We start from the raw sequence: 20723 nt of genomic DNA on the forward strand, positions 1-20723 counted from the left end.
ATTTTTTTGTGTGGCATCTTGAAAGAGCGAAGGAACAGGCAAGAGCAGGCAGCAAAAGAACTAACATCGTGACTATCTTTAAAATACGTTTATGCTTTGTAATTTTCTATCAGGTGATATAATAATTATTACCATGTAGTAATAAATGAATTTGTATGAGTTACCTCTCCAACGTGTCGACGGTGCCAATGTGCTCAGCGAACTGATCCCAGAAGACGGTGTCGTTCTGCGGCAGCAGCATCTTGCGCAGGTCCAGCCACTTGGTGCCGTGACGCTTCAGAGCCGCGCACAGCCCGCCCCAATCGCTCACCTACACACGTAAATACAATTTTTAATCATTCAATCTAATATATAAAATTCTCGTGTCACCGTGTTCGAACTTGAACTCCTCCGAAACGGCTCGACCGATTTTTACCAAATTTTACATGCGTATTCAGTATGTCTGAGAATCGGCTACTATCTATTTTCCATACCCCTAAGTGATAAGGGTGGTCCACCCCTAAATTTTATTTTTAATTTTTTAGACAATTTTTTTGGTTTTTATTTTATTATGATACAGCATACAAAAATACATACAATACTAAATTTTCACACCTCTACGATCAACCCTTATCTTACATTTGTTAATTAAAAACTTTAATTTTTTTGCAAAACAACGTTTGCGGGATCAGCTAGTCACTATATAAAATTATTAATAATAATAATGGAGCATAACCTACACAACTTACTAAAACAAAAAAAATATATTACTATAGTGCTACCAAAACCGCTGTACCATAGGAATATGCGACCAATTGAGGACTAAAGAAAAAGCAGTAAGAGCGTTGACGGCGAAAATATGGAATAGAACCGCCGAATTTCCTACCCCGCCCCTCTTCGTTTATACCTTTGGCGCGGTACAGCGGTTTTGGTAGCACTATAAGCCCGCCATTACAATTTAATGTGTTAAAATAAAATATATTTTCATAAAAGCTGCGTTTCTTTGCATTTTAATAATTACATAAGCATTACAACTCAATGGTGACTCGAGCTTCCAGCGGAGGTCCACTGATGGTACCCACCAGATGGTATCTACATTGTTACATATGTCACCCAACTTCTGGAAATCATCACCATCATTTCCAGCAGTAATACGTCCACAGCTGGACATAGACCTGTGTAATAGATTTCAAATAGGACTACAGCCTGTATTCAGCTTTATCTGATGACCTCAACAAAGTTGTCTGTCAACAGTGAGGGCAGATATCTTAATCCGATCCAGAAACTGTGACCCATGTGGGCTGGCTAATGCCACTTTGGATATTTGATAAAAATGTGATATAGATATAGGATATAAATAATAAAAGAAAAATAAGAAAATAAAGATATGCAAAACATTAAATAAATATATAGAACAAAATTTATATCGTAAAGTAGTAGTGTGGAGGGAATGGTGAACGTGTGGGTTCACGCGCCTATTAGTTGTAGTGTGCAAAATGTATAGATATAGCAGCAAAATAAAGAAGCCAGATAAAGTAAGAGAAGTTAAGAACAAAGAAGAGTTCCTACTCGAGCCAGAAGAGAATAATAAACCTAATTGATTAGCAAGTATCAACTAACAATATTGAATACAGTGTTTCTTATATGTTTGATAACCTTTTACACAGATATAAGAGTCAAAAAATAAATAAGAACTTGGAAATATTATTAAGACAAAATTTTCCGTGTGTATCCGAGATGGGGCAATATATGAGAGGCACCCAAAAATTGTTAACCAGCTGGACTATGTCAGTTGCTTTATTTCATCTATGGATCTCATTTCTCTTCATCTCAAATATAAAGCTTTCCATGTTCAGACATTCCACTGCTTGCCAATGAAGTCTAGAGCTGGTGACCATTTAAATACTAGGGTTCATCAATGAGGAATACTAGGCCATAAGATGTTTTATAGTTCCTCGAAGGGTGTCTCCAAAATTGAAAATATATGTACTAACATGTGAATTTTTCATCCGCACATGCCTCCACAGCGCAGGTGTTGAGGACATCTGCTGCCACAGCTTGCACACGCGCGCGCAGTGTGCCAGGTCCCGCATGCCCAGGTACTGGAATATCTGCAATTACAAAATTTTCATGTATAAATTTATTGATATCCTGACAGAACTCATTACCATGGTAATTAAACCTTTATTTACCAAAAAAAAAAAATACATTTTAGACCTTCGTTTTCTTAGTTTTAAATCTAAAATAAATTATTATAGCATTCAAGTGTTTCTAGTATATCAAAATGTTTGGAACTCGGTTGGTCTCTCTAGGTCATGGACCATTGGCTTGCATATGAGACGCCGCTCGTCTACTGCCACTTTAGGCGACCAATTTTTCGAGATATTTTATGGAATCAGGCGTTACCTTGCGGAAGTCCATCCTAAGTTAGAAAAGAACCAATATTTAGTCACTTCCGCACATGCAGTGGTAGTCGTGCAACAAAGTGCACCGATTAGTGCCAAACACAGAGACTCTGTGTTTGGCACTAATCGGTGTAACATAACTCCTGAAGATGCCCCGTGGAGGGGTGAAACACGTGTTGGAAATTTGACAGTGGCAGTTGTGTAGTTCGCATTGTTTGCCGCATACGCATTTATCAGCGGGCTGGCGGGCGGTGCACTTTATTGCACGACTGCCACTGCATGTGCGGAAGTAGCTAAATATTGGTCTTTTTCTTACAAAAGACTGATGTATAGAGTACGATTGCACGAACCATGGGTCCTGTCAACAAATATCACAAAGGTGTATATATATATATATATATCTTACCTGTACAGCAACCATATAGTTATTCTGTTGTGCCTTCGTGCAGAATGTGGTGAAGTGATCCAGGTCCTCCAGGCGTGGGCGGCCACGGCGCCTCGGTGACGCTGTAGGTGAAGCCGCACCATTCGCAAGACGTCCACGCCCAGCCTTCTCGCTATATAAAAAGTCAAGGTTGCATTAAAATATTCCTATAAAATATTAAGTATTTTTAGCATTGTTACTTACACATATATATATAACTTGCTTATAAAACGGTTTATGTTTGTCAAAGATGAATTTTTTCATAGATCGTTTTAAACTTTTCGCCTAGATCCCTTTATAGTCACGTTCCATTGCCTTCAGGATTGTCGTGATAGCAGTTCCAGGGGTACCGTGAACAATGCATACACTAGAATGGGTGCAGTCACCCCAATAAACCCTGTCTCCAGAAGCAAAGCATTTTGAACCTGATGATTTCCATTTCGCAGTAACTAAATTCAGGGGCTCCCAGAAACAATCTCCGGAATTACTTTAGTTCGCAGGACTATGTTCACTTAGTAAAACAATACTAAAGTGTAAATAATTAGTGACTAGCTAATCATCGACTACCCACTAGCTTTTTCGATACCTGATTATTAAAAGAAATAATATACTAAAAAATTAACATTTGCAATTGAAAAAAAAAAAAAAAAAAAAATTTGATTAACTCTTTGAAAATTCTTTAAGAACACAAATCTTTGTAATATAAAACTAAAAAGATAAAAAATACTTTACGTATAAATATTTAGATATACATAAGTTCTGCTGTCATTTTTTTTCAAAGTTCCAAGAATTTATTGGCGCCATCTAACAGAGCCGTCCGAAACACTATTACTACTCATATATATATATATATATATATATATATATATATATATATATATATATATAATTTAGTAAGTGTAGGTAAGAACACTGCACAATCTCTTGTATTGAACTCATAGTTGAACTCGTATCGAGTCCACTTTCTAATTGCCACAATGTGGAACGTGGGACCCCACGTTGGGAAACTCTAAGCTAAATTCATTTAAACAATTATATGTATTAACAAAACAAAACTAAAAAATAACATATATATACGTAAATATTACCTTTATAAAAGTGCATCCAAATTTTTAAAAATGAACACCATGTATAGCGTTATCTCTTTGTATTATTTATAATTCAACACAAGCAAAACATTAATCCTACATGTTATAAAATTTAGAGTTCTTGCAAATTATTTGCATAGATTGCTCTAGCCCCTTGCTTACACAAATATATATAATCAACTCGTATTTCTTACAACTATACTATAATCTATTATATAAATTACAATACGCTATGCAATGTATATAAATGGTATCCCTATTTGACCACAAATACATATGAGAAGAACAATTAAGATAATTAATTCTAATATATATTAATTTTGATATTTGTGAGTGTACAAAATAATTTATGTATCGTACAATATTCTATCATAGCTGACAGTTCTTTACCAATGTCTACAGGGTGACTCAATTATAATTTCCATGAAGTTATTTTCGATTCATACGTAAACAAATATTAAAATTTACAATTGTTATATAAATACTTTGACTCGTATACAGGATGATAGGTAAATAGATCATTTGCTGTAAATTAATATATGGCACATCCTGTACAACAATAAATGCAGGGATATATTTACTATATATCCCTGCAGACTTTATTATGCCATAAGAAATTAACCTTTCGCATTACAATAGAAAATTTAAATTAATATAACATATTTCAAAGTGACAGCTTTACAGGCTGATCGAAAAAAATTTGTAAGATTTAAGGCTTTATATTGAGAAACGATTTACATACTCACCCTCTTTTAACTTTTACAACTTTAATAAACACCCTATATAAAAGACAGACAAATGAATTTTTTTTGTATGATAATTGAAAGGCAAATGTCAAAGGTTGTAATTTTCTTAAACCGACTTTCACTGCCTTTTAAACCTCTTTTAAGGTAGAGAAACTCTAGGGCTCCTGGTGAAACCCAGCTTGGGCAGCTATATTCAATTTCACCAGATTGACAGACCGCAAAACTCTTTGATCGTTTTGGTGTTCACTTCATATAGTAAGTACATCCAAGATACCTAGACTTGGGCTGTCACATTATAAACTGAATAATTCAAAATGTCAATTTCAATCTTACATTAGTCGATAAATCACTAATTCAATATTTACATACCAACCAAAAAAAGTCATTTTGACAAAAAAGGATAAACATACAATGTTATCAATCAAGATCAACATATACATATTTAACTAAATAATTCTACCAATAAATTAAATAAAAAGAATTTTCTCTCTCATTCAGAGGGTAAAGTACTTGTCTCACTAACACCTGCAGATATAGTTTTATATCTACATGCCCCCCACTAGGGGACAACAACATAGTCGAGTCCACAGGAAGTCGCTGAACCCCTCATCGTGGCCATCTCATCTCCCAAGCTTATTCACATCCCTGGATTTATTCAATAAAAAAGTGCTTGCCATAGTAAGCTAGCACAAGTTCATATAAACATATTACTTTCTTATTTTTAATAACTAATGACTAATACGATAGTCACTCGATTGTAAGTGTTGCGTCTAAATAAGCTATATACAAAAGCAAATAATTTCTATCTAGACATCTCCTGTGGATACGATCAATCATCAGTATAGTGCTACCGAAATCGCTGTACCGCGCCTTAGGTATGCGCGGCGAGACGAGAGGGTGGAGTACTGGTCGCTTCGTTACGGTATAGTGCTACCGAAACCGCTGTACCGCGCCTTAGATATGCGCGGCGAGATGAGGGGGGAGTACAGGTCGCTTCGTTACGTCAGTCTCCGATGCTCCTTTTCCGCCCCTCTTCACACACGCTTCACAACTTTCCTAAGGTACCTAAGCGGTACAGAGGTTCCGGTAGCATTATATACCTTGTTAAGTTTGGTTAGATACAAATTAGATGAATAAATCAAAATAATTCCTGTCTAATCTTGTACATTAAACAATCGACACTCACAGATATCAAAAATAATCTATATTCATAGAGTTTGAACACATTTTTGACATATCAATCTGATCTTTATGACGTTACAAATAGGATATAATGTACAAACACAAAACACGACAACCGAACATATGGATAACTTAAAAAATTCATTCGCACAAGTTTACGTGAAAAAGTAAATCAAGTTCATATACAGCCTCATATGTTACGTTGTCAAGAATGCTGTATCTTCAATGCAATTCGCATTTCACACAGACTCCGTAGAACTTATATTAAAATTTCTAGTATACACCAATACCACAACACAAAGTGTATTAAGAATTTCAATAAATGCCATGTAAAGATCGAAGATAGGTTGCAGAGTTACGAAAATACTACTCTAAAATGAAAAATGAACAAAGTGTAACATTAGAAAAACAAAAACAATACAGATGTGCAATTGTATAAAATATTTATATAAATTATACGTAGTACGTAAAAATTTATTTCTCTTTTTAAAAAAAAGCACAATACGCTCATTGAAACTAAATTATAAAATTAATTAAACAATGTGAAAATGAAAACGTATTAAAATTGCTTTGTATAATATTTTTAGTTAGAATAGGAATCCCAGAGTATTGATGGCATAGCGCAATTAGAAACAAATGTTGCCATCTTATAGAAAAAAAAATTAAAAAAGAATTGAAGACTAAAAACAACGAACGCGAAACGAAACCACATGGTATTGGTGTATTCCAGAAACAAATTATTTAAATTTTAATTAAGTTATAATTAACTATCTAAAGGTGAAAAAATCAATTTACAAGTAAAGTGCTTATTCGATTGCAATCAAAAGCACTCAATGACTAAGTAGTCATACTACATCAACGTAACATTTTCCTGTTCAGCGCTTCTTCATTGAGCCAATGGATGTCCACTGCTGGGCATAAGTCTCTCCAAAAGATCGACAGATCCAGCGACCTTATGTCATCAGTCCACCTAGTTCAGCGCTTACTTCCAATATTTGTTTCTTGAAAATTTGTCAATTATTTGTAATAGAATTCCATCAATTTATATTACTATCGCCACGAGACATTTATGTCTGTAACGCTGTGACGTCATCGTGGCGATACGGGTGACTTGGTATTAGTGCGGTGACGTCAGAGTTGTGACGTCAGTGCGATGTCGTCAGTGCGGGTCAGAGTGCACTAGGGAGCGGGGGACGACGATGAAGCGACGGCCGTTGAGCACGGCCAGGGACTGCGGTAGAGTCGGTCTGACGCCGGGAGGTGGTGTTCTACTGATCGCTCCACTAGTTGGTCCGCTACCCGCTCCGCTCGCCGCTGGGGGTGCGGCCACCGCCCACACACGGGACCCATCTGCACCGCCACCTGCCACCTATTATTTTACAATAATTTTATTTACATAATTCAAACTTGAATGAGGTATACATTACTCCTCCTTAATAAAATCCCTAATGCAATTTTAAATTTATCTGCGAAAAAGTTCTAAGCTATATTAAAAGAGCTATATTAAATGTCTCTGTGTTTGGCACTAATCGGTGTAACATAACTCCTGAGGATGTCCCGTGGAGAGGTGAAGCACGTGTTGAGTGATTTGACGGTGACAGTTGTGTAATTAGCATTGTTTGCCGCATGCGCATTTATCAGCGGGCTGGCGGGCGGTGCACTTTATTGCACGACTGTCACTGCATGTGCGAAAGTAGCTAAATATTGGTCCTTTTCTTACAAAAGACTCATCTATAGAGTATTTTATCATATTAAACATCATATGGGACAGTATTTTTCAAAATTGTTTGTGCCATCCCCACTATTAGCCTTTCTAAAATTCTTAAGCCTCCAAATGTTACATAATTTTTATATTAAAGCGAAAGGATTAAACTCGTATTAAATCCACTTTTGAATTGCCCACCCTATGAGACGTGAGCCCCACGTTGGGATACATAGGGATAGAAGATAAATTATATATTCAAATGTATGTTGACTTTTCGAAGGTGCTTAACAAAGCTGAAAGAATAAATATTTGTTAAATCTTTCATCACCATTTCAGCTGTACAACATTCACAGGTGGACATTGACCTGGTATTGGTATATATTTCTGGTATGCCTGTTATGCGACAAGACCACTGCCACTTTGCAACCACAACCGACACCACCAATCTGCTGGATGATATCAGTTAATTTTATTCTTCTATGGATTTTCTTATTCCTGATCGTGAAATGAGTTTAACACACTCCTATCGAACTCTTCTTTGCAATTATTTTTTTCCACTGATAGATGCCTATTGCAAAGTAAGTCTCCCCCAGGTAAACAAGCCTTAAATCAAAACACTAATCCAGTGATTCCCAAAGTGGTCTATATCGACCCCTAGGGGTCTATGACAACCTGCAAGGGGTCTACGTAAGCGAAAAAAAATTTGAGGATCCATGAAATGAAAATAGGGGTCCACGATAGTGGATCTCAACACATACACTGATAGTACCTATATACTTACATCATACTATCTTATAATATCAAAACATTTACATTATTTATAAAAGTACCTATGAAGTAAAAACAATATTATATATGTTTATATAATTGTGTAAGTTGTAGGATGTTGGTATTCGCTTTGTGGTCGCAATACATTTGGTACTTGTAAAAACCTGAGAGTTGCAGTCTCAGAGCTTCGCTACCTTGCATTGACTTGTTCAATTCGTTACCCTATAAATACGAATGAGGGACAAACAAATAAATTTACAGAAAATCAATATCAGGTAAGTAGGTCTACCCAACACGAAAAAACATGGCAAGGGGTCTACGACACAAAAAAGTTTGGGGAACTCTGCACTAAAAGAATGTTAATACGAGCACATGGTTTAGTGTTCCGTGTGGAACACTCATGCGGTTTATTTCACTTGACATGGCCCTCCCCCAAAGATCACCACAATGATCGATCTTGCGCGTTCTGCATCCAGTGACTTCCCGATCTTGTCTATGTCATCAGTACACTTAGTAGGACGTCTACCAGCTCCTGGTCGCCACTGTAGAACTTTTCAGCCCCACGGTTACACGAGCGATGGGCTCGCACACTGCTATTTAAAACGTCGCCTTTAGGTATTCAAATACCAGGTCCTGCGCAGTACCTAACTCTATGAGGTTTCACTACTCGCTTATTGGAACATTATTAAACACCATGATATGCTCAATACCTTCATGCGCAAGAGCACGCGTTTATCTGGTCGCACTTTAGCGGGTACGGGTAGCGGTGTGGGTATGGTGGCGGTTGGTCGACGGGTACCAGCCGCCGCTACCGTTACACTAGAGGCATTAGCTGTTGCTCCTGACTTGTGGGTTAACGGCGGAGGCTCCAGTGGCGGTGATGTAGACTTTCGACAATTCTGAAAAAATTATTTCAAATTTATTAAAGTTAGTTTAACAAATATCAAAAATTTTATTAGTCCATTTTATTTAATGGAATCAGGCGTGACCTTACGGAAGTCCATCCTAAGTAAGAAAAGGACCAATATTTAGCCACTTCCGCACATGCAGTGGTAGTCGTGCAACAAAGTGCACCGCCCGCCAGCCCGCGAGTGAGTGACTCACTCTGTGTTTGGCACTAATCGGTGTAACATAACTCCTGAAGATGCCCCGTAGAGGGGTGAAACACGTGTCGAGTAATTTGGCGGTGGCGGTTGGGTGATTCGCATTGTTTGCCGCATACGCATTTATCATCGGGCTGGCGGGCGGTGCACTTTGTTGCACGACTACCACTGCATGTGCGGAAGTGGCTAAATATTAGTACTTTTCTTACTTTTATTAGTCCATTAAAGTTTTGGACAATAAATACTGCGACTTGTAGTCAGTAGGGACGGGAGTAATAAATTGATCTTTTTGCACAAAGTTAAATAGCTATAGAGCAGTGGTTCCCAAAGTGGTCTATATCGATCCCTAGGGGTCTACGACAACCTGCAAGGGTCTACGTCAGCGAAAAAAAATTTAGGGGTTCATGAAATGAAAATAGGGGGTCCACGATAGTGGATCTCAACACATAAACTGATAGTACCTATTAACTTACATCATACTATCTTATAATATCATAAACACTTACATTATTTATAAAAGTACCTATGAAGTTAAAAAATATATTTATTTAATGTTACATATATTTTACATAACAGATACAAAATTTTATTTTGAGTAGTTTTAATTTAAATTCAATTATTAAATGTATAAATTAACATGTGTTTTTACTTTAAGTTTTTAACACTAAACTTCGCTACAGTTAGAAATTTACAGGAAATCAATATTACCTTAAGTAGGGGGTCTACCCAACGCGGAAAAACATGGCAAGGGGTCTACGACACAAAAAACGTTTGGGGAACTCTGCTATAGAGGAAGCTTAATTTTAAAGCTAACACATGTCGGACCGTCAATAAGCACTTGCAAATTAAGTCAAACACTATCGACATGTTTCAACTCGTCACAGCTTGGCTTACCAAACGTGTGAACGCGGCTTTACAATGTATTAAATTTATATATCTACATATTCCAAGCTTTTTCACATGACGTATGGAGCCGTTCGTAAAATATGTCACCTCAAACTTGTCCCAAACCATTTCCGTCTCGTGCCACATCAAGCTTTACTTTTGAAAATCTCCCTTAAAAATAATGAATATTCTTTCAAGAATTTTGCCTTTTTAATGTTAATGAAGTTTAAGTAATTAAATGAAAACTTTAGTTATTGTCTATGGGTTTCCTAAATATCCTAAGATATCTAGTTATATATGTATGCATATACAAATATCCAGTGATAAATATTGCGCATCGCTCTTAGGAAAGAGAAAATCGGCTAAAATCGGCTTCATAGAGCGTTGTCTATGTCGCATACGTCACAAAGGTAGTGTGGGTTAGATAAATTAACCGATTGTCTCTTACCAAAGCTCGATGTGCAATACTAATCGCCGATTACTGTACATATAGTACTGTATTTATATATGTATATATAAATAAAATAAAATACATAAACAACAATGAACTCTGTTTCTACAAGATTTCTAAATACCGCTATTCTGTATGAATAAATATAACATTTGAATTGTAATTTTACAGAACAAAATACCACTTTTCATCTTGGAAATAATTACGTTAATGTTATCTCCTGTAGACACATTTTTGGATAATTTAGTGATATCGATCCGTTTGGCAACCATTGATCTTGACCAAAACTTGCAAAGAGGTTTCACTTGTTTGGTTACTGGATACATATATATACAATGCGATTAAAATAAGAATAGGACCGGCCTAGCGCCATGTTGTGACGTCACAACGGGAACTTGGTATAGTGTGCAAAAAAAGCAATGTTTAAAAATAATACCAGTGGCTAAAGTCACTCGCTCGGTTACCTTCGAAGCAGTTTCCAAATGCTTAATGAAACTTCCAAATACATCACGCGATATATGAATATTGCCATCTGGCCCTGGTACAATTCTTGCTTGTTTTAACTGGTCCAACAACATAATGGCAAGTTTTTTCTCTTCCTCGAAGTACTTATCAACATTGCTGATAATCTCTCGAGCTCGCCGATGTAAAACACTACCTCTTTTGATCATTGTAGAACAAATTAAACAATCAACAAAAACAATTATTATTATTTTTTTTATTTTATATATTTAATGCTGACCGTACTTATATGAGTGAAGTTAGCCGAGAGCCCGTCCTATTCTTATTTTAATCGCATTGTATATATATATACACATACATACAATAAAAAGCGATTATTGTGTGTGGTGAACAAGTTTTCTCATGGATCACCTTGCAGAGGAAGTTGCTGTGGTGGTGCGGCTGCGAGTGCAGGCCCGCGCAGGCCGGGTGGTACAGGCAGAGGCAGGCGGTGCAAGCGAGCGAAGGCACCGCGCCGCGCCCGCAGGACATCGAGCACGGCTGGACCACCTGACCAGAACTCTGCACCAGGTAAAGTCAAACACACATAAATTCTAACAATGTAATGGTTAATAGGAGTGTAGCTTGTGGGTTTAAGTTGAAGAATGTTTTATGGACTTCAATATGATTGCTGGACATAGGCCCAGTGATGGAGGTGGACCGACCACCTAGTGGAGTCGCCATTTGATAACCTTTCGGCTCCAAAGGCCATTGGTGATCTTCGTTCTTCTGCAGATGTTCTGGTTTCTAATTGGATCTCGCAGCGAAACTTCCGAATATATGGTTGCTCTCTGGGTGAGTTTAAACCGTCCTATGAGGCCCAGGGTAAGTGACCATGTCACACATTGGTCAAAGACCGTCTTGAAACTTTGGAGTATTTTGTACGAGAAGAGGTTTCGGAGCTTAAGCATCAACATTAAACCACTTCTGGTCTTATTTACTTAAAGCTGGTGTTTAATTATCGTTTCTTCTAAAATAAGACCTTGATTTATGCCTTTTATGGCCTGCACTCTCAAGATCCTCTTAATCATCAACTCAACAGACATTGCTTGCTCACAGCCACTTGAATTTTTTGGTTAGAGAACCCTGTAAAGTGTTTCAGTAACGGATTGAATTTTTTAACATTGAAAGTTATTTAATAGTCAATAAATAGTATCTATCACCATATTAATGAGGAGTTGTATGAATCAAGTCACCTGAAGATGGAGTATCAACTTAATATACCAATGATGATGATGCAAAGTGAAATAAGAAAAAATTAACAACCTTGGTCTCAGATTCGGTGCGGACTTGCTGCGGCCGGCTCTGCAGGGGCGGCGGTGGTTGAGGGGGCTGTGGAGCCGCCGGTGGCTGCGCGGGCTGGGGCGCCGGCGGGGGCTGCTGGGGCTGCGGGGGCTGCGGTGCCGGCGGGGGCTGCGGCGGCGGCGGCTGTGTCGCGCCTGCCGCCCTGGCCCCACACGCACACTACACTCGCGACCGCTCAGTACCCGCAACAGGGGGTTAATTGCACATTGTCAATTAACCCCCTTCACATTTACACCGGACACATACTTCAACACCTTCGTTACGAAATAAAAACAAATTTAACCCATTTGTAATCATTCAGAGTACATTCATATTTACACCGTTACTTATACACTAACTTATTCTAACTTATTACCTAACTTAACATATCATATGTATATGTGGTCAAATAATGCGCTCTACAATTCTATACATAACATCGCTTCAAGTTGTCTATCACAAATATAGAACCTTTCATGTACAATATTTATTTAGTACATCACAAGATATATAAGTATGTAATCTTACCTGGGTTTCTTCCAGGTGGCGCTGTTGTTGTTATCCGGCGTGGCGGGAGCAGGGGCAGGCGTGGGCGCAGGGGTGGAGCCCTGCGGGCGCCGGGTCTGCTTGGGTGCGACCGCAGTAGGAGGAGTTCCGTTGTTGCTCAGCCGGGAACCCATCGACTTCACCTGAATAATCAATTTATTTATATAATACAACAAGCTGATTCCGCAAACGTTGTTTTGCAAAAAAAAAATTGATATTTTAATTTACAAATAAAAAATAAGGGTTGATCGTAGAGGAGTGAAAATTTATGGTTGTATGTATTCTTGTATGCTGTATCATAAAAAAATAAATACAAAAAATTTCGTTAAAAAAATATTTTTTTTTTAAGTGTGAACAGCCTTTATCACTTAGGGGTATAGAAAATAGATAGTAGCCGATTCTCAGACCTACTGAATACGCATATTAAATTTGGTAAAAATCGGTCAAGCCGTTTCAGAGGAGTTCAAGTTCGAACACCGTGACACGAGAATTTTATATATTAGATATACAAGCTTTTGCTTAATAAACATTTTAAATTTAACAAGAGCATCTTACCTTCAATTTAGAAGGAGGTGACTTGGGTGTTGGTGGCTCTGGACTGGCACCTTTCGGAGCTTTAGGTTTGGGGGTGCGTTTGCCCTCTGTTGGAGGCGGAGGGGCGGGCACGGGGGATTCCACTCGGCGCATCAGTTTCGCGTCACTGTAAGTTATTAAACATTATTATTGTTTGTATATACTGAGCTTCGGTGAAAGATCGAATCAGAAATGAGATCCGCAGAAGGACCAAGATCATCACACGATTTGAAAAACTGCTCATCTGAAATGGCAATGCTAGACGCCTCCTAGATGAACCATCGACATAGCCAAGGTCGGGGGAAGTAGCTGAACGCAGACTACACAAGACCTGTCTTTGTGGCTATATTTTTGGATACATAAATCAATTTCACCAGATTATCCACTACATCATATAAGGGTATACCACTATGAAATAATATATTAACAGCAATCAAACACTTTTAGGAAACTGTTTAGGTACATACCGTATAATCTCCTTTTCAGGATCATCTACGCCAAGTGGTTCCTTGAAGAATGAGAAGTTTTCCAAAGTCAATCCGGTCCCCGCTAAATGTTCTGCAACCTGTGAACCAATGATTAATATATATATATAAATATTTATATATAAATATTTATATATATAAATATTTTTATACGTATATATTTATATATATATATATATATATATATATATTTACTGAACACAGTCGCCGAACTTACGTTTAAGTTGTACGATAACATTCTTTTGTGTGTGTTTAAATGCATATTCAATTGCTCGCAACAAGATTTCAAATTTCGAAGATTGCCTCGCACTATCAAAGAGCTTGGCCACTCTTGATATAATGTATAGACTTAAATGTGTTCACGAAAAGAATTCTTGTAAATAATAATTTAGTTAAATTTTGCCCTAACTTTTAACATACGTAAATATTTACACCTGGCAAAAATTCTAAATTTTAAAAACTGGCTCGAACCGTCTAGGAACTTGACCACCTAGTATTATATAAAACCAATAACTTAATATGTGATCCAACTACAATATATGTGTTAATTTAATATATAAAATTCTCGTGTCACGGTATGCGTGATTGAACTCCTCCGAAACGGCTCGACCGATTTTCGTGAATCTTAGCGCGCATATCGGCCAGGGTGGAATCGGACAACATCTATTTTTCATCCCCCTAAATGTTAAGGGTGATCCACCCCTACATTTTTTTTTATTTTTAGATAAAAAAATTTTGTTTTCGTTTTTTTTTTATGATACAGCATACAAAAATACATACAACTCTAAATTTTCACCCCTCTACGATCAACCCTAATTTTTATTTGTTAATTAAAAACTAAATTTTTTTTTGCAAAACAATGTTTGCGAGATCAGCTTGTAGGTATATAAGATTATATTTGTTGGTTATATTTGTAAAATGTCTAGCTGTGAACTGATATGATACTGACCTCTCTGGTGGAGCGCAGCTTCTTCCCTTGTGGCGTGTAGTAGTAAATATCTGCGTTGCGCCTCGAGTGAGCGTCTAGCGCGGCACGGAACACCAGCTCACGCTTCCAGCCGCGTTCCAGGGGTGCCCGCAGCAGAGGTGATGACATCTCCGTCGTAGAGCGCCGCCCCCGGATGCCGGGCGAAGCGCCCGCCTGTTCCATAAGTCTCATTACAACATATTGCAACAGATATAACACACATACAATTTCGCATTGCGTAAATCAGCCTTTGGTCCATCGGATGCATCTTTATTTATTTAAACACCCTTTATATAAAGTCAAATGTAATACCCAAGATGATAATTATCCATTTTTTAATTTAGACATGTCAACCAATAGACTCCCACAGAATGATATAGGCCACCTCCAAATATTGTCACAATCTCTCTCGCAACAATCTTGACTTGTTGCAAATTGTCAGAATCAATCCCCCAAAAGGTTACACATAATACTACATAATTACTAATTAATAATATATGCCTATTCCTTGCAGTGGGCATCTATCATCCCATGTGGTGATGATGATGAATTAATAATATTCTTTTTATTAATCTTTATCGGACTTTATGTTACAAAGCGGTCGTTCACATACCACATAATATTTGACCATTCCCACAAATCATGCAAAACCTATTCAACAACACGACCCATATATAATAATCATGTTAACATCTTGTTTTAGTTAACCTTTTGCACTCACAGTACAAGTCCAGTTTTAACCGAACACCGGAGACATCTCCAGTGATTGTTTAAACCCGACAATATTTTATTACCCTGGGTAAATGCCACAGACCCAAGAAGAACAGCCGAAAGAAAGTCAGTATTATACCAATTTTAAATATATATAATTACATATGACATTTACATAGCCTCGAGGCGAACATATAATATTATATATGCTAACTTCAACAGGCTATAGGCATTTACAATATAGTTACCTTTAACACAAACAATCATTGATATCTTTTAACAATAATAGTTAATAAAAATAAATAATAATTAATATTTAGTCTACATATAGGTTTCTTAACATCTGTGTTCATTGTCTCCCTTTCCATATGCCTCCCTTGGTTATTTCAATAAACCACACTAAACTTTGTGCACACAATAAATAACATATCATTGTCAACATATCCATCATCAACATATCCAGACATCTTTAGCCAATTAGATTACTTTAATTTAGAAAGCTGTGTTCACATTGACCAGAAGTTAGTTCGTTTTCTTTATTATAATCATCACCATATTAACCTATAGACGCCCTTTGCTAGGTATAGAACTCCCCCAAAGATCACTGCTATCAAGGGTCTATCACTGCCCGCATACAGCAACTTCCTGTGACCCTGATCATGTGATGGTTGACCTAGTGGTCGAGCTACCCTTGCTGTGTCAACCAATTCATCACTATTCAAGAATCATTCAGCCCTAATGACCAATTCAAGCAAGCAATTCTTCAAGATTCATTTCAGATCCGAGCATAGACCTTGCTCTCTGGGTGACCTTGAGCCTTTTTATAAAGCCCACCATAAGGGACACCGTTCCCAAACTTAATGTACCATAGATAAAAAATGCATCCGAATGTCCAAACTCTGTTAGGAATTGTTTGTTATTCCTTTTTCAAAAATTTTGTTAATAATTTCTCATGCAATAAAAACAGTTTAGTGACATCACACAACTGGATAACATATTAAGAAATAAATTCACAATGTTAAAATTATAAAAACAAAACCATCACATTTTACATATGGTTAACGATTAGTATAAAAACAAAAAAATAAATAATTAATAGTTTCATAGTTCATACCCTTTTAACATTTCCAATTGTTTTTGTATGTAGAGATGAAGAGGGTTTGCACTGAACAATGTTAAAAAATTCCAAATTAGAACTTACTCTCTCATTTAAGCAAACACAGCGGAGTCTCTTTGCAATTTTAACGAGTCAAGCAATTAATATTGACATGCATGTATGCTATTCATTGAATTTAATTCATAATGTCTCCTTACATCATTAATTGGTCTGGAGTAAATACTTTTTAATTTCAAATCGCAAAAGCAGTAATTGCTACTAATAACATGTAGCGCAATAGTAATGTCATAATGTGAATGTGCCTTTAGTTTTTCGTATGGCCCCAAATCCTAGATATACACGCTTGTTGACAACTAGTTCTCTATATATTGTTAAAAAGCACGAGTTACAAAACCATCTAAATAATAAACACGGAACCCTAAGATCAAGAGCAAGTGTGACATTCAAGTTATTTAACTTACTGGAACCTTCTGCGTGGTATAAATAGGTGTACTCCCCATGACGACAGTTCAGTGTTTTTTTTTTGAGTTATAAGATTAATATCTACGATTAGTGATACAAAGTAACTATTTGGTAAGTTATTTGAACAGTGATTTCTTGAGCGATTTGGAAGCGAAGTTCGGACTAAGCGAAAGTATACTTTGTGTTAAAGTATGGTGACCATCTGATTTGTGAATAAAGGAGTCCTTGTGAACCAATATCTAAATTATAAATATCAAACTACAGTGATATTTGACGCTATTTGTAAAAATTAAGGCGCGTTCAAATTATGACATTACTTTTGCACCACCAATAAAGCCACTATGAATATGAACATCAAAGCCTTTTATAAATTTTTGAACATATTGCTCGAAAATTATAATAATTTAAATTTCAACGTTCAAATGTAATAATTGTGGAACCCCAATGACCCATGGCATACTGGACGTAGGTGTTCACAATATATGAGGGTCCATAAAAATGTATCAGCTTTGATAGTGAAAAACAAAAATTTGTTTTAAGAACGACAATGATGGTACATGTACGGTTCCACTTTTATATTGAACTTTACTATTTTAACCTTAATTTCCAGCACATTCAATTAATTAAATTAATAATTATTAGTGACAATGCAATTGGAACTCAAATTTGAATAGTTAAATCTAATCTTTACATTTTTTGTCTAGTTTTGGGATTATGGTAGTCATGTAGAGGCAGGGGTATACCGGAACCAGATAAATTTTGAAAGTAATCTATTACAAAACACTTCTCGAAACTTTTAACTTCAATTATGTGTTCTTTTACCTATGAATTAAATCGAATAATTTAATTACAAGTTTTTTAGGAACATATAATATTTATAAAAATATCCAAAATACTTTTATATTACATTTACAATACTATGTATGTCTTTAAAATTCCTTGACAAACATACACATAGCAGCTTAGTATATATTTTATATGACGCTATAATTTTTATATTTACACGCATTTTTTGACATTATCTTGATTTTCCAATTATTACAAAATATATTTGTCTTTGTCACATCAAAACATGCAAAGAACTATTTTTTTAATTTGCAATATAACTGGCTGTAAAGCAACACAGATAAACATTAATCAAATAAAACAGCTTACCTCGGACCATTCTCCATCTGACCTGGTAGACAAAGCTGAAGAAGGTCTCGATCCATCTGTAAATAATGAAATCATACTGTATATATTTACAAATTAAAATAATAAAAAAACAATTTGTAAAAGCCAGTTAACGATATAAAGAAATATGAATTAAAAGTGAAACATACCAGTGTCTTGACGTGGCCTTTTACCAGCATTCACTGATGAAAAAGGTGCCTTCAATGTCCTGACAGGCTTAAAGTCTTTAATCGCTGTTTGCACTTCCGATTCTAATCGCTCTGAAAGTATTAAATATTTGTTTTAATTGCAAATCATTCATTCAGCCAATGAACGCCCCCTACAAAGCATAGGCCTCCCTTATATCGCAAGAATGACTTGTCTTACACTATCTGCATCAAGTGACTTTCCACGAACTTAACTATGTTGTTGGTCCACATAGTGGGGAACCTCCCCTGGCCCGGTTGTACGAGCTTGTGAAAACCTCATGAGAACCTTTCAGCCTCAACGGCCATCGGTTGCATGATCTGCACCACCAACTGCCACTTCAATTCTTCAAGCTATGTCAGTGGTTTGGGTTCATATCATATGACATATTAAAACAGTGACATTTTATTTATTTATTACAACTTGTGTAATTTCGCATTTAATACCGAACAGGCATTCTCTATCAGTCTACCCAAAGTGGTAGAGAGATATCAAGGCATATGTGTAAATGTTACACATTTGTATGTGTAAAAGAAAACATTAATGATTCAAATTAAATTATTATCATTTTAACTAAAGAAACATTTTTATATTAGGCAATTATTAAAAAATGATAAGATTATAGGCAATAGGCAAACATTTAGTAATTGAATCAGTGTTTGAAAAATTAAATTATTTGTACATACACATAGTTTAAAAAGTATGTTTTGTCAATAATGTCACTTGGATATGTTTCATGAAAAAAATTTCATATTTGTTAAATATGTAGAAAATCATTGTAGATATTGGTTTTTTTTATAATTTTAATTAGCCGCGTTATCATCTGACACTCTAGACTTCATCTAAGCTGACAGCTGTGATTTTGGTTAAAAAAATAATAATCACGGAGGTTAAACATACATAACATAAAAAATTAACAAAGTAGATGCAACAAGCGCTTTTAAATAATGTTACCTTTGTTTTTCAAAGATGCTATTCTGTCTTTTTTCTATATTTCTATCAAGCAAATAAGATTTATAATATAAATAAATAATAACTGTTTTTGTCAATGTTAAAAAAAAAACAGTCAGACATACTTTTTAAAAGTGTTTAAAATATTTTGTATTATTTTTCTAAGAAGAGACCACAATATTTTAAGACCAAATAAGAAAATAGAAAAAAGTAAAGAATAATTTTATATTGTTAATAATTCAGATAAAAATCTTAAAAAGTATCTGAAAATGAATTGCCAATACCAGAAATATAAATAAGAAAAATTATAACAGATGCTTACCTAAAATGCGGCTATATTCTCTGCATACATCTTCAGGTTTCTCTTCATCAAATCCTTTAAATTCTTCATCGCCTCCATCACTAAATGCCACCGAAGCACGGCGTTTTAAACCGCGAGTTTCCTCATCTGACTTTTCTTTGGTTGTTTCTTCAACAGCTAGATGATCCTTGCTAGCTGTTGTTTCATCGGCCTCGGGGTTTTCTTCTTCATTACAATCTTCTAATTCTGGTGGTTCTAAAATAAAACATTGTTAACTTTTTAAGATTTACTATGTTTACACAACACACTTTAAAGAACACTTTAAAGAATCTTTTGTTATAAACACTAATTTTTGCCTATTGGCATTTACAGCTATACATGGTTTGAAGAAACATAACGCTAAGAATATTAAACCTTAACTTGTTTAAAGTCAATAAGCTTGAAGACTCCATCAGGAATCTCGGCTCAAGCCATTACATGTTTTGTTCTGGAGTTTCTTCCTCCATCTTCGCCACAACTATAATATCTTGTGAAGCAGAGTACAGACAAAAATAAAATAGATTAAAAAAATATTGAGTTATAAATATTTAATGGAATCAGGCATTGTTTTGAGTCCATCCTAAGTAAGAAAAGGACTAATATTTAGCCACTTCCGCACATGCAGTGGTCGTGCACAACAAAGTGCACCGCCTGGCAGCCCGCTGATAAAAAGGGCATACGGAAAACAATG

The 20723-nt window shown here is 36.0% G+C and overlaps 2 protein-coding genes across 2 annotated transcripts in view; both read right to left on the reverse strand.

The window, feature by feature from the left end:
• Window positions 1-20723, reverse strand: part of LOC137925393 (uncharacterized) — a 35249-nt gene that overhangs the window by 10945 nt on the left and 3581 nt on the right. Inside the window, exons 2-11 of the mRNA XM_068768825.1 lie at window positions 20015-20248; window positions 18705-18815; window positions 18538-18593; window positions 15075-15266; window positions 14108-14205; window positions 13623-13767; window positions 13050-13210; window positions 2791-2941; window positions 1974-2090; window positions 165-310 (exon numbers count right to left, since the gene is read on the reverse strand). Coding sequence (XP_068624926.1) covers window positions 165-310; window positions 1974-2090; window positions 2791-2941; window positions 13050-13210; window positions 13623-13767; window positions 14108-14205; window positions 15075-15266; window positions 18538-18593; window positions 18705-18815; window positions 20015-20248 — 1411 coding nt within the window. The remainder of the gene's footprint in view (window positions 1-164; window positions 311-1973; window positions 2091-2790; window positions 2942-13049; window positions 13211-13622; window positions 13768-14107; window positions 14206-15074; window positions 15267-18537; window positions 18594-18704; window positions 18816-20014; window positions 20249-20723) is intronic.
• On the reverse strand, window positions 6556-11816 carry LOC137925392 (uncharacterized). The gene is made up of 3 exons (XM_068768824.1): window positions 11610-11816; window positions 9008-9196; window positions 6556-7193 (listed from the first exon to the last, which is right to left on the reverse strand). Exons 1-3 carry the CDS (start codon window positions 11727-11729, stop codon window positions 6984-6986), a joined length of 519 nt encoding a protein of 172 aa, XP_068624925.1. The 5' UTR covers window positions 11730-11816; the 3' UTR covers window positions 6556-6983.

Source organism: Battus philenor, unplaced genomic scaffold (assembly GCF_028537555.1).
Source record: "Battus philenor isolate CCGP_79_NKW_IND1 unplaced genomic scaffold, ilBatPhil1.0.hap1 SCAF_27, whole genome shotgun sequence".
In the NCBI taxonomy this organism is placed as follows: Eukaryota; Metazoa; Arthropoda; class Insecta; order Lepidoptera; family Papilionidae; genus Battus; species Battus philenor.